A 15480-nucleotide genomic window follows, 5' to 3' on the forward strand; every position below is an offset into this window, starting at 1 on the left:
TACCTTCCTGTAGGACAGGTGCATAATAAGAATCATAGAATTTGGAATCAGAAAACAGGGGCGAGCACACACTTCTGCCGTGTACTAGCCCAAAGGCTCTGGCAGGGCTGTTACTTAACTCCCCTGAGCCTCACCACACCATGAGTCTTTGCCACAAGTTTATTTATGCAATTTTACTGGCAATACATATTTGGGTTATTTCAAGCTTTTGCTGTCACGAACACCACTGTCCCAGGAGCATTCCTGTACACGTCTTCTGGCGTAGATACACAAAATCAACCCCACAAGGATTGAGAACCTAAATACCGAAGGCAAAACAATATAATGTTTGGAAAAAAAAAAAAAAAACATTCAAGGGCACCTCTGTGGTGCCTGGATAGGAAAGGGCTTCTTAAAGGAGACTTGAAAAGCATGCATGGGATGTGCCTGTTCTTCTTCACCAGTAACAATGCCAATTGTCATCTAAAGGGCTGTGGCCCCCTGCACCTCCACCGCAGGGGATGGGAGTTCCAGTTGACTTCACAGTCTCATCAACTCTTGATTTTTGTCAGAATTTCTCAATGCAGCAAATCTAGTGGGTAAAAAATGGCATTTCAAGTCTGTCTGTTTCCATATGTGATGGTTAGCCACCTCTGCATTTGTTCATCGGCCACTTTAGCTGCTTCTCTTCCAAGGGTCTCGGGCTGTGCACATTTTGACATTAGGTTGTTGGCTTCCCTGATTGTTTCATACAATTTCTCTAAATATTCAGAATACTAATTTTTGTTATTGTATGCGTTAAAAATTATTTTGTTACATTTGAGGTTTGTATTTTCATTCTTTGAAGGGCACTGTTCAAATGGAGAGAAGCTCTTCAGTTTAACCTAGTGAATTTTATTCTTTTGTTCCTTTGTTTTTGCACTCAGCCTATTTAAGAAGTCCTTTCCTATCATTCCTACCCCCAGCCTCTCTTCTCTTCCTTCACTTCGCTCTGTCTAATCCAAAGTACCTCTATTCTTCCCTAGTCCCCGCCTCCCCCCTTATTGTGGATTAGCATCTGTATCAGAGAAAACATTCAGCCTTTGGTTGTTTGGGGACTGGCTTATTTTGCTTAGCATGGTATTCTCCAGCTCCATCCTTTACCAGCAAATGCCATAATTTCATTCTTCTTTAAGGCTGAGTAATATACCATTGTGTATATACACCACAATTTCTTTATCCATTCATCCGTTGCAGGGCACCTAGATTGGTTTCATAGTTTAGCTATTGTAAGTTGAGCTGCTATAAACATTTATGTGGCTGTGTCACTGTAGTATGCTGATTTTAGGTCCTTTGGATATAAACTGAAGAGTGGGATAGCTGGGTCAATTGGTGGTTCCATTCCAAGTTTTCTGAGGAATCTCCATACTGGGTTCCATAGTGGTTGCTCCAATTTGTAGTCCCACCAGGATTGAATCAGACGTTTTTACCTTAGATGCACATATGATTACATGACCAGTGTAACTCTACACCATGTACAACCAGAAGAATGAGAAATTGTACACCCGTGTATGATGTGTCAAAATGCATTCTAGTGTCATGTATAACTAATTAGAACAAATTTTTAAAATGCAAAAGAAAAAAAGCCCTTTCCTGCTTAGAAGTCATACAGATATTTCGTTATATTTTTTTTCCAAACACTTTATAGCTTTGCCTTGCATACTGAGGTCCTTAATAAATCCATGAGCATCTGATTTTGTGGTTCATGTGAGGCAGGGAGTCCAATTTCAATTACTAACTTTTCCAGTACTGCTTATGAAAAGTTTTGTCTTCCTCTTCAGGTCTGCAGTATTTGCTCTGTGAAGTAATGTCCATCTATGTATAAGTCTGTTCTTTTGCAGGTACATAAAGTTTGATAGTACAATTTATGTGTGCCTAAACTTGGTGTCAAAAAATCTTATTTTCATTAATATATCAAAATGCTACCTTTGTTTTGACATGTTATTATTAACTTGGGATGGGTGTGGATATAGTGTCATTCATTCACCCCAATTTTCCCATTAGCCATGTCAAGAAAACAAAAACACAAAGCTCCCCTTACCTCCAGTGTCAAACCTCCCACAAGGCTATTTGTAAATATCTCTGGGTTTTAGACTAGGCTACAGACAGGAGCCATCTTCTTAATACTGAATCCCTTTTTCCCGGTATTTAGCTTTCCATTTCAAAAACGTAATCCCTATTTTAAACAGAGTCTCCTTAGCTCTTCACATTTTGCATGGTTTATATCAATTACACAATGCAGTAAAAAAACTAAACATCAAAAATATTCATACCAAAAATTTTGTCTATTGAATTATTTGAAGGCAATGTGCAGTTAAACACAGTGAATTGTCTTTTTAAGCGCTGTGGAATGTCATTTCGACCACCTCCGGGGTGAATCATGGCGGCAATGAGCTGCACATCAACGATAGTAGTGAAGTCTCCAGGCTTATCCAGGCTGTACATCCCTTCCATTTCCATCATCTGTCGTACAATCTCATTAGTTATCTGAAATTTCACACAGTAATATTTTTGTAACATATCATGTTCCTTCATAGCTCCTATGAAATAGTACAGATGAGATCAGCGGAAAACACCCAACTCTGACCAAGGAAGTGTTTGTGAATGTCAATGATCATCTTCAAGGCAATGTGGCTTAAATGACCCACCCAGAAACCTACACCCAGGAACCCTACCCCAGCAGTCAAACATGTCTGGTGCAAGTCCAGGGTGCCCTTCACCACACAGGTAAAAGTAGTTTCCAAATAAATTTAGATGGGTGGTTATTAGATATTTGGTACAATCACCAATGTATTAAGAGTTTCGAATTTTACTATAGACACCTTTCACATGCAACATCCAACACTTCAAAATACTTCAGATCAGTATGTAGGATGTTCTCCACCCTGAGCTTTCAGTATTATACTAATGAGTGTTTGGGGTTGGGGTTTTATGTGCTCATCTTATCATCTCTGCAGCTTCTGACACTGCAACACTTCCTCTTTCTTGTTCATTTTTCCATTCTTGGTTTCAAAGGTATGACTTCTGACTGCTTCCCAGGCTACGCTTTACTCACCCATCCCTCATGTGTGATTGTTCTCCAGGGTTCTGCCCTTGCCCTCTTCTCTTCTTGCTATCCCAGGAGACATCATCTAGATACTACATGCCAAAGAATCTCAATGCTGTAACTCTAGCTTCAGATTCCCTTCTAAGCTCCATAACTGTGCACCCAAATTCTTGCTGGGCATTTCCAAATGGACGGCACACCAGCACCTCAAATATAATACTTTCATCCAACCAACATTTAATGAATGACTATTGTGTGCCAGCTTCTCACGTAGCCTAGACAAAATTCCCTGTCCATGGAGCATACATTCTCCTTATGGGAGACAAAATATACAAATGTATGCTTATATATAAACAAAACGGAGTACTGTAAGCCTTTGAAGAAAATAAAGCAGAGAAATGCAGCAGGAGGTTCTCCAGGGTATCGGGGAATATGAAGAGCAGGGAAGGCTTCACCTCCCGTGACATAAAAGCCTACATCCAAAGGAGGTGAGAAAGCAATCCATTCAGATACCCAGGGGAAGAGCGTTCCAGGCAGAGAGACGAGCAAAGGCAGAGATGCCGAGTGACATACCAGGCACATACAGGATCAGTAAATGTGGCTGGGGCGGAGTTCTGAGGAGGTGACATCAAACAGCATAGGGTCTTTGGATTATGGTAAGGATTTGGGCACTTACAACTACAAGTCTCAGAGGATTCTGAACAGAGGAGTGTGTCATGATCTGACTCATGTTTTATCTGGTTGTGTATGTGAGAACAGGTGGAGGGGGCAAGGGTTAAAGAGCAGGACAGGACCAACCCTGGTGGACTTCGGTAGATGGTGTTGGTGAGGCAGTGTATGTCGGTGGGATGCCACCAGGAGTGTGCCCAGTGCTCGCAACCCTGGTGAGGTCTTCTAATAAGAAGTGACTCAAAGCAATAGATGACTGCAGCTAGGACTGAGGTGTGTGGCAGAGTGAGTAAATAAATAGGTCTGTTTGTTGTTTTAAACATTGCATAGTTCTCAGAGAGACAGAGAGTGCAGAGAGGTCAGAGCAAGGATGAAAACCCAGGGAAAGGAAGAAGCAAGAGAAGGCCCAGAAAGGACACTGGAACCAGGTCGCCAAAGAGACAGGAGGGAGTCATCGTAGAAGAGTACACAGGGATTTCAAGAAAGGAGAGTCCAAAAAGTCTGAGAATTGCTACTAGACTTAAGAACATGCAGGTTATTGACATATCTAAGAATACCCATTAGGCTTCATCTGTGTGAGATACTTTAGTCATACCTGATCTCCCCACTCATTAATCACAGGCATGTTAATATCATCAATAAACACAGTCATTTTTCTCCCTCCTGGTGGCCCATACGTGCTTCCCATTCGCTTATCCACGTAGCTTTCAATCGTTCTCTAGAGAAAAGGAAATGGTTTGTCTAATGCATTAGGTTGTACTCCATGTTTCTAAAAAATATGAAGATCTTTTCAGAATAGGATACAATTTATTATGCATTTAATAAATGTAAATAATGCTGGGCGCAGATGGTGCACACCTGTAATCCCAGCCAACAGGGAGGCTGAGGCAGGAGGATCAAAAGTTCAAGCACAGACTCAGCAACTTTGCAAGGCCCTCAGAAACTTAGTGAGACCCTGTCTCAAAAATACAAGAATAAAAAAGGCCTGGCGATGTGGCTCAGTGGCAAAGCACCCCTGGGTTAAATCCCCAGTACCAAAACATAACAAAATAAGTGTAGATATACTTATTAAAATACATGCTGCTGAATTTTTATAAACAAATGTTGGGGAATGTTAATCAGGACTTTATATGAAAATAAATATGCTCCAAAGTTCAGCTTCAGCCTTGGCATTAGGCCAAAACATGTGATCTGAATTTGGCTTCAACTTTAGCCACAAGAAGGCCAGCTAGGGGCTGGGGTTGTGGCTCAGTGGTAGTGTGCTTGCCTGGCACATGTGAGGCACTGGGTTCGATCCTCAGCACCACATAAAAATAAATAAAAATAAAACAAAGGTATTGTATCCATCTTATGCAGATCACACACTGTTTATTGTAAGCAATACTTAAAATTTTTAAATGTTTCCTGCAGCAACAAATGATGGAGGGTTTACCTGAAACATAATCGGTTCTGTGGCTGATGAAAAGTTGAGACTTTTGGAAAGATGTACTTCGGGATCATATTTTTTCAAATAGGCCTTGATCATGACCGTTTTTGCTGTTCCCTGCTCTCCCGTGAGCAAAACAGCCTGCAGTGAGGAGGTAGCCATGGTGAGAGGAACAGACAAATGTTTAAGTTTCAAGTGTCTTAGGGTGCTACTGGCTATTCTTGCTTCCTATAAATGGATGCAGTGACTTTCTAACTTCTATTTGGAATCACACCTCCATCAAAATAACTCCTACTTGAATTAAAGATTTAAATGTAAAATGCATAGGGTCCTGTAAAAGTGCTGGAAGAGAATGAGTCATTATTCATAAGCATGGGAGTGTGGACAAGACTTAGAACAGACAGTCCACTTTCCAGGATGCTGAGTTGCAGAGTGCCCTGGCACGTTCACTTGTCAAAAATGCTTCCCTGCATTGACACTACCTCCAGGCCCTTGTCTTGGAATTCAATTCTTCTGTCTGTAGCTGTGAAAAGGGTTGGGCTTTTTTGTGACCATCTAAGACCCTGTTATACTTACTTTATGCTGTTTTGCAATGGTGTCTATCAAAAAATTTGTTCTAACATTGTCAACATTTGGAACCAAAATTGATGAATAGTCTGGAATACTGTCAGTTGGGTAATAGTATGGAAGAACTTTCTTGTTCCAGTGCTCCCAATCGCCTACACAATAAGTAAAATTTCATCTTCAGGAAAATGCATTCTTCAAACATTGTGTCAGAATACAAAAATATAAGTGCTATAAATGATAAGTTGGATCATATAAACATTTAAAACACTTTCCTAAAATACATTACTGTATCTGCCCTTTCATTCAACGGTGACTTATATCTCCTTTTTTATTCAATATCTCTGCTAAGCAATTTATTAATTTCATTGATCTTTTCAAAGAACTATCTTTTGGTTTCATTGATTTTTTTTTTTTTGCCGATTGTTCTATTTTCTATCTCATTGATTTCTGTTTTAATTATTGTTGTTGCTTTCTTCTGCTTACTTTGGATGTAATTGAAACCTTTATTCTTTCGTAATATAGACATGAAGTGCTATAAAGTCTCCCTATTGATAATAGTTTATGGCCCAGAATATCTTGGTAAATGTTTCTCTGTTCTTAAAGGGAATGTACATTCTGTTTGGCAGTAGACTATATCTGTCAGTCAGGTAAAATGGGTTGATTGTGTTGATCGAATCTTCTATATACTTAACTAATTTTGTCTATTATTGATTATTGATAGAGTATTGAAACCTTTCTAAAATTGTAGATTTGTCTCTGTTTCTGCTGGTCTCTGACACTTCCTCTCTGTGCAGATCCTCCTCTCTGGTGCTCTGCCCTGCCAATTCTAGCTTCTTGACCTTCCCAGAATGCACCTTTGCCTCCTCGTTTTGGACAGACTGCTAGTCCTGTTTGGGTTTCCCTCCCTGAGCTACTGCCTTCCAGTAGTAATGTGGTAAAAATCTCCTTGTTCACTTCTCTCAGTGATTTGAGTCTTATGCTTCCCGTTTTCCAATGTCTGAAAAACATTGCTTTATACCTTTTTTTCAGCCTTCTAATGTAAGAGGTTAAACCTAGTCTCTCTTACTCCATCTTAATCTAAAAGCAGAAATTCACATATTTCATTTTAAATCTAAAAATAAAGTACCTCCAAAAATGTTAATGTCCATGAATTTTTTTTAAATGGATGGATGAAAGATGTGGTAATGAATAACTAGCTAGAGATCACATGGAATAAATATATTAGAACCCCTTTTAACCACCACCAAGTATGTAATATTTTCATTCATTTCATAGGCATGTGCTTAGGCAACTCCATTTCGTCTAAAGTAGTCATTTAGGCACTGGGGATGTAGTTCAGTGATAAAGCAGTTTCCTAGCATGCCCGAGGCCCTGGGTTCACTCCCCAACTCCTCACACAAAGTAATTGTTTAGACTGTGGTGAGATGAGATACCTGCAGTCCTTCAACATTTTAGTCAGAGAATCACTTAGGACTCCCTTGAAGAATGATGTGATTCTAGGTATTGTCAACCTTTTGTTGACATCTCCAGTAAAACCAAGAAAACACCATCATCTAAACGTATAGACCCAGCACTGGCTTGGAAGAAATGCCATAAACTCCCATACTGCTCTTTCATTTTCTTGGGGAGTAGGTGGTACAGGGAATTGAACCCAGGGGTGCTCTACCACTGAGTCACATCCTCAGCCCTTTTTATTTTTTATTTTAAGACAGGGTCTCATTAAGTTGCTTAGAGTCTTGCTTGTTGCTGAGGCTAGCTTTGAACTTGCAATCCTCCTGCCTCAGGCTCCCAAGCTGCTGGGATTACAGACATATGCCACCATGCCCAGCTAGACTGCTCTTTTAAGTAAGTATCAGTGACCTAGCCCAGGGATGCATGCTTATAATCCCAGCAACTCAGGAGGCTGAGGCAGGAGGATTGCAAGTTCCAGTCTAGTCTGGGCAACTCATTAATACCCTGACTCAGAATAAAAAATTTAAAAGGCTGGGGGTATAGCTCAGGGGTAGAGCTCCCGTGAATACAATCTCTAGTAACACACACACACACACACACACACACACAAAGTTATTAATGTCTACCTTGGATGATACAAAGGAAGGTAATTATTTAATTGGCATAATAATTGGATGCCATATGATTAGAAAATTGCTGCAGATAGATTTCCAGTCTCTGAGTAAGCAGGGGCCTGGCCTTTAAATAAGGATGACATGCTCAGGGGGAAGCAACCTGAACTTTGAACATGACAGACTGGATTGCTCTGGATTCTATGTATATGTGTGTAAACGTATCTATTCATCCATCCATCCATTTATTGATTGTACTGGGAACTGCACCCAGGGTCTCTCTAAATTGCCTAGGCTGGCCTCAACTTTGTGATCCCCTGCCTCCCTCTTGTTGCTGGTAAGGGCCACCGTGCCTGACTTTGACTATGGATTCTGAAAACTTCATGTTTAGATTTAAGGATTCACTTAATTGTTATTTTGCATTCTGAGTTGGAGTTCCCTTAACTGAGATCTTCCATATCTTTAATCATGTGCTATAGAATCACTGGTCATTCATTCTGGTTAAGGAGGGCCAGTGGGGGGAAAAATGCATTTATCTCAGTTCCTTCAAGGACAGAACTTTCAAACTTTCAAATTTGCACTTATTTTCAATATGATTCTCCCACCCTTTAATGTGCCCAGTGTTCCCCAAGCCTAGGAAACCCCTCACTTTTACGCTCTTCAAACCATAACTCTTCAGTCTTTTGCCAGTGTAGGCTGCGTGCAGCTGTCCGGCAGTGAGCTTGGGAGAAAGGACCAGGAGGTCTTCTTAATCAACCTGCCCTCTTGATTCTTATCTACACCTTCACCCCAGTTTCCAGTATCTGAGCCCTTCAAAGATCCTCTAATGTGCGCTGAATTACTTCTCAACACTTCCCAAGGTCACTTTCAGGTTTCCCTTTGCCCAGCATGCTAAATCAATTTCAACTTCCCTCTCTGTTGATTTCAAAATTTTGTTATTGCCATCCACTTGCCTATTGCATTTATCCTTTTGAGTTCATGCATTTGGGGGGAAAAAAGAAAAAAAAACTATCTTTGCTATTTTAGATATTTTAGGAGGAAATAAAGGTAGATATCAATAAAGCATATTTTTCCCTCTGTAGGTTTTAGAAGAGTCAGGGGATGGGCTCCAGATAAAAGTACCAAGTTCATGAGCATTTCTTTTTAGAAGAAGTGAGCTGGGCCTGCCACCCATGGAAGGACAAGTCTGTGTCAGGTAAGTAGGACCCCACCTGCTAGGGTCATTCTCTACTCATTAGAACATTTCCTACCGGGAAGCTGTAGGACTAACATGCTCCATGCATTTCTACATTTTGCACCATGAAGAATCTCTGTTCTCTATGCTGCTTTCTTCCTACGTCAGCCTTAGAAAGCAGATGATGTAAGAGGCATTGGTACTTAGGCCAGATTTCACCTGGGCTAATCCACAAGTCAGGAGTCTCTACACAGTTCCTGGCATGGCTAATATGCAAAATTCTATGATCTTTTGCACGTATGTTCTTTTAAAAATGATATTAACAATTCTGTTCCTTGTAGTTGGTTTACCATCCCCCACCCAGAGGAGAGTTTATGGTAGTTCATATTTTTCCCATTTAAAAAGTCAGGTAAGATTGGTTGGTGTATGTTGGATTCTGAACCAGTAATAGCTACTATGCTAATCCTGTGGACAGATTTTAGCCTTGACTCTCTTATTATATTTTCTATCACATTTTTCTATATTTGTAACTATGCATCTTTTAAATATAAAAAAAAAAGGTCAGGCACAGTATGATTCACCGAACTTACCATAATCCGTGACATAGAACTCATACATGGTTTGATTTGTGTCTTTAGGTATTTCTGGTAAGTTTAACTTGCTTTCATGATGTCGTAAAAAGACTTCAAGTTTTTCTCTGCTTTCCAACTCCAGAAGGGCTCCTAAACTCCACATTAGGCCAAACACGAATAACTTATGAAGATGCTCCACACATGAAATACCACCTTCTTCTTTGGAGGGAATTAAACCTTCCAGAAGATTGAGAGACTAAAAAAATTTAAGTAAGAGACATTTTTTCTCAATTAAAAATTTTCAGATAACAACTTTGAAATAATAATAAAAGAAGGCAAGAAAGAAAAGAGAACAGAAATATCTCAAGATCTTGCTTGATCACTGTCCTACAGCCCCCAGCATTTAGAAGGAAGGCCACCCATTTCAGACAGGCTGGGTGGTCTATAGCAGGAAGAATGCTGGCCTGGGAATCTGGAAGCGTGTTTTGTAACCCCAGTTCATGACACTCTTGAGCCTCAGTTTCCTAATCTGAAATGCGAAAGGCACAGTCTAAATGTTTTCTAAGGTAGCCTTCTGGTTCTAAAGTTTGATCATCCAAACTTTTCTAGATGGAAGATTTTCTTTATTTTTTTTTTATTTCATTAAGTAATGTACGTTTATTGGAGAAAACAAAATGCAGCAAAATATTATAATAGTGCTACTAATATCAATATAACTATTTAGTCTTCCAAACTTTCCTATGCAAATATACATATGCATGTAAGATTATGTGGTGGCACATGCCTGAGGCAGAAGAATTGCAAGTTTAAGGCCAGCCTGTGCAACTTAGCATGACCTTGTCTCAAAATAAAAAAGGCTGGGGGTGTAGCTTGAGGGTGGGACATTTGCCTAGCATGCATGAAGCTCTGAGTTAAATCCCCGGTACTTCAAAAAAATAATAATAAAAAGAAGACTCATTATTTAATATAATTATCGATAGTCTTTGTATGTCAGGAAATTTAAATTTATTTTCTTTTTAACATTATGCAAGACTTAGCAAACTGTGCTCTCTGGGGGAGGTGGGACAGCAGCCACTTGTTTGGTAAATAAAGTTTTATTGGAACAGCCACACAGGTCATTCTTACCATCTCTAGTTCCTTTTGTGCTACAACAGCAAAGTTGAATGGTTGAGACAAAGAGTTATACAAACCCTAAAGTATTATTATCTGGCCCTTAAAAAATTATTTCAAGGTAAAAATTTATCCTATATAAACATCTAAAAGTGGTCACTAACTAATTCATTGATTTGGGTCTTCTGTATTATTTCTAATGTACCCAGCCTCACTGATTGATATCCCTTACCTGGAAAACCAAATCATGGGTAACAATTTAGCATGAGTAATTATCACCAATAGACTGGAACTAGAAGAGCCCTTAAAAAAAATCTATGATTAGTTCTGTTTTTCTTCAAAGACTAATTAGAAAAACAAAGTATGGAAAGAAGAATACCAATACATTTTTGTTGAAAGGTTTTCTGAGCTACACTAAATTTGCAAAGCCCATGTTGCTAAGTTTTTCTGAGAGCCACAAACTCCTCTTTGTACTTTTCTGTCAAACTGCTAGCTTGATTCATTTATCATATTGACTCTCATCATTGGACACACTTTCTGGAACAAGTTAGTAAACCTGACAGTGAAGAAGATGATTCAACCCTCTTTCCCTGCTGACATCCCTCTGGGGAGTGAAAGCAGTAGAGATGTCAGTGATCATTTGTAAGATCTTTAGTAGGAATCAAACTTCTCAGAGCCTTCAACAGTGCATACCGTAAAAAGATTTCTATGGCATTTGCCAGTAAATGGATGGAACTGGAGGGTATCAGGCTAAGTGAAATAAGCTGATCCCCCCCCCCAAAAAAAAAAACCGAAAGGCCAAATGTTCTCTCTGATATGCAGATGCTGACTTTCAATGGGTGGTGGTGATGGGGTCACTGTATTGGAATCAACCTAGTGTCCTTCAGCAGATGAATGGATAAAGAAAATGTGGTACATATACATATACACAATTTAATATTACTCAGCCATAAAGAAGAATGAAAGTATGGCACTTGCCAGTAAATGGATGGAACTAGAAACTATCATGTGAAGTGAAATAAGTAAATCCCCCAAAACCAAAGGCCAAATGTTTTCTCTGATATGTGAATGCTGACTCATAACAGGCAGGGGAAGGGAGGAGGGGAGGTTCACTAGATTGGAAAGCGGGGAAAGGGGAATGAGATTGGGAAAGACAGTAGAATGAATCAGACATAACTTTCCTATGTTCATATATGAATAAACAACCAGTGTAACTCCACATCATGTACAACCACAAAATGGGAAGTTATACTCCATGTATATATGATATGTCAAAATACATTCTACTGTCATGTATAACTAACAAAAACAAATAAAAAAAAATTTAAAGATTTCTATGGATGGGCTGGGGTTGTAGCTCAGCGGCAGAATGCTTGCCTAGCACATTCGAGGCCTTGAGTTCGATCCTCAGCACCACATAAAAATAAATAAATTAAATAAAGGTATTGTGTCCAACTATACCTAAAAAATAAATATTAAAAAAAAGACTTCTGGGCTGGGGTTGTGGCTCAGCGGTACAGCACTTGCCTAGCATGTGCAAAGCCCTGGGTTCAAGCCTCAGCACCACATAAAAATAAATAAAATAAAGGTATTGTGTCCAACTACAACTAAAAAATATTTTTTTTAAAAAAGATTTATATGGACTGCATGAATTTTCTATTTAGATCACTGTTAACTGCCACTGAGTAAAAATGAAATCTCAAAAGTAGAAAATGTGAAACAACAACAACAAACCCTTACTTGCGTAATATAGTTGCACTCTAAGAGCTGCATTTTGGGACTGAGGCTTAGTTTCATATATGTATATGCATCTTCAAACACTTTGTCATACAGAGCCAGGAACACAGTAGATTCCTGAGTAGTCCGCTTCTTCAGCCAGGCCTGCAGCAGAGGAGCAGAATCTGTTTATGAGGAAAGTGCAAAATGGCCAGGCACTGGGCAGGCTCCACCCATCTCCCGTCCCCACCTGCAGTATTGGCCTCCAGGTGAGAGCAGAGCTGCTGATATAGACCATGCCCATCCTGGAAACCGTGGCTGGAGAGGCATTCTCAATGTTGTGGACTTCAAACAGAAGCTTACAACTCGGGGCCATGGGAATGCGATCCCCATTAGCCAACGTGAGTGTTTTATTATCGTCCAACACAGAATTTAAATTCTCAATCCAAATGGCATCCACCGGGCCATCTAAAATGAGGAAAATGTTTTCACCTGCAAACAATTAAAGTGGAAAGTCACGTTTTCTCTAGAGATAATGAAAACAGAAGTTTAAAATAAATATTGTATTACTAATAAACTGACAAGTTAAAAAGATCACAGAAGCAGGTTCATGTGCACCTTTCTTAGCTTTCAGCGTTTTTCTCCAGAGAGTAGAAAAAATCCCATCTGTCCAGTCATTGGTGGCGGTATCCAGCCTGCCAAACATCTGGGGTGCAGTTATAGCTTTTGGATTCATTCGCATTTCTCTATGGGGCCTTCCACATTCTGTTAATGCCTTCATCAGAATTGTTATAACCGTTGTCTTCCCGGAACCACTGGGCCCAAGAGTCATCAAGCCATGCCGAACCAGAGAGGTCTCATATAACTACACAATTAAAACAATAAATTGGGAAAAAATGTAATTTATGAGTCTTCCACTGACATCCATAGTAGCTAGTTGAAATGTGAAAAGCTTTAAATGAGTTCTCATTCAAGTAACTAGTTCAGTATTTAAAAGATGTAAAAACTTGTGTTGCTAGATGCAGACAGCAAATTGCCATCACATGATAAAACAACATAAGTGCTAAAGTAATGACGATGTGGGACTTGAATTTCATTCTGGAATAACCATCAACCTGGGTTCTACTTTTTGCTTCTCAAACTATTCCTTGTGATTCTGGTTTGCGGATTGAGAACCAGCAGTTTTTCCACATGCAAAATTTTCTCTGTGTGCAATGTGATGATATCGCCCCTTAGTGGTAGAAAGCCGCAACTCCACGCACCACAGTGAAGATCCAGGATTCATGGTGGGCCTCTGGGGCTCTCAGAGGCAAATCTTGAATAGGATTCCGGAGCAAAGGCTTCCCCGCCCCTCCCCAGGAGTGTTCCCAGGAGAAATGAAGAAGGAGGAGGAAAAAGCAAGACAGGAATGGAAAGAAGTGAGGCCAGGTGTGATTGAGGACACCTGCAGAGGAGAGACTTAAGCATGATCCTGCTGGGGACTTTCTGATGTGAGCTACACTTCAGGGACTGTTCCACCTGGAAGAGGAGAGCTTGACTTTCCTTCTCCATCACCTATCAGTTCTTATTTAAGGAGAGGCTGACTCGGGGACAGGGATTAAACTCTCAGGCACTGTCAACCCCTTATGCCTACCCACAAAGTGGCTCCAGTCCTCTCTTGCATTACAAGTAAAGGCACATAGAAGCCGGGGAGGCAGCACGTGGAAAGGGCAAACAGGATTCCAGGAGACATACTAAGAGCATATAAGCAGACATTCTGCCTGTGGTTCTCTTAATAAAAACAAGAAGTCAAAGATCTCACAACCCATCAGAGGTAGAATCTGAGCTGTCCTAGCATTTTGGATAGAAATGTATTACTATTATAACCCATCCTTTAAAAAGCAACAGAGGCTCTGGCTATACCACCATGTCCAAGAGTAATTTTACTGACACCCACCAAGATTCTATTCTAGAGTCACTCATTGAGATGACTAGGATTTTAGTACTCGGTATACAGTATGGATATCATATAAAATAATGTTGTGCCAAGAAGAAAAAAAATTCTAATGGCTTCCAATACATGGATAATGAAAAATAATTAAATGTTTCTCCATATATTTCCATGTGAGATCTGGATATGTCCCATATATTTGCATGAGCCCTAATTTGGTGGAGAATAGTGAGCTAAAGTAAGAATTGTTATTTCTTTTCAAATGCAATTTATAATACAATTTCTGCTCCTTCATTTTCCAAAAGCCCTGGAAAACACCCCTCAAAGCAACAAGCTCATAGAGATTTGAGCCTGTGTCTCTGCTACGGGTTCTTGAGTCCATAGGTGGAGGTTAGGGAGCTGTCACAGGTTGAAGTAGGTGGAGAGAAAGACGCCAATGGGTTCAAGTTTTTATGTAGGTAAAGGACACAGCACACCACACAGGAAAAAAAAAAAAAGCAGTGAGGGAGCCCAGATTCCTAAGGCACTGGGCCCCTGGACACCGAAGCTAGTTGGGTTATCTCAGCTCACATTCCAACTGTTTTGGGGATTCTGGTTACCGTCCATACTTCTCACCAGGTGAAGTAACAACCAGAGTAAATTACTGCTTGTTTTCTGTGAGGCAGGGTAAACCCATACTTTCTCTCTAGGATAAATTCATACCGTGAAGACTCTCCCTGCAATGATGTGTGTAGGTAGCATTTTAATCCAGTTTCAACACTTCCATCAAATAAGATGCAAATCATGTTGTAGTCACATGGTGACCTCTAGCAGTACACACTTACTGTTGCACTGATAACAGACTAAAATGCCCTTACCTGTACAAGTTTGAGGTTCCAGGGTGGGTGGTTAATCAAACCTTCTAGATGAACCTGGTTGGCTACAGCAGCCTGCAGTTCTGCATAAGTATTACTGTCCAGTTGTAACCCCGGAAACAGATCATTGATTAAGCTGAGGAACAGGGGTTCATCTTCATCAACCTAAGGGTGCACAGGTTAAAATAATCTTAGTCAACAAACACCTATCAACAAGCAGAGATGTGCACTGCACACCCCACTTCATGTCCAGAAGACCATTTAGTACTCTCCTAACCAGATTTGCATTCTCTGCCACTTTCTTCTGAACATCACCACTGAATTCACACTGTGCC

General features: G+C 40.1%; 1 protein-coding gene across 1 annotated transcript in view; it reads right to left on the bottom strand.

The window, feature by feature from the left end:
* The window catches only part of Dnah8 (dynein axonemal heavy chain 8), a 286408-nt gene that overhangs the window by 126099 nt on the left and 144829 nt on the right, over positions 1–15480 (bottom strand). Inside the window, exons 48-56 of the mRNA XM_077801771.1 lie at positions 15149–15310; positions 12980–13226; positions 12612–12853; positions 12386–12526; positions 9554–9791; positions 5736–5878; positions 5166–5300; positions 4329–4451; positions 2292–2505 (exon numbers count right to left, since the gene is read on the bottom strand). Of these exons, the coding sequence (XP_077657897.1) occupies positions 2292–2505; positions 4329–4451; positions 5166–5300; positions 5736–5878; positions 9554–9791; positions 12386–12526; positions 12612–12853; positions 12980–13226; positions 15149–15310 (1645 nt within the window). The remainder of the gene's footprint in view (positions 1–2291; positions 2506–4328; positions 4452–5165; positions 5301–5735; positions 5879–9553; positions 9792–12385; positions 12527–12611; positions 12854–12979; positions 13227–15148; positions 15311–15480) is intronic.

Source organism: Urocitellus parryii, chromosome 8 (assembly GCF_045843805.1).
Source record: "Urocitellus parryii isolate mUroPar1 chromosome 8, mUroPar1.hap1, whole genome shotgun sequence".
NCBI classification, from domain to species: domain Eukaryota; kingdom Metazoa; phylum Chordata; class Mammalia; order Rodentia; family Sciuridae; genus Urocitellus; species Urocitellus parryii.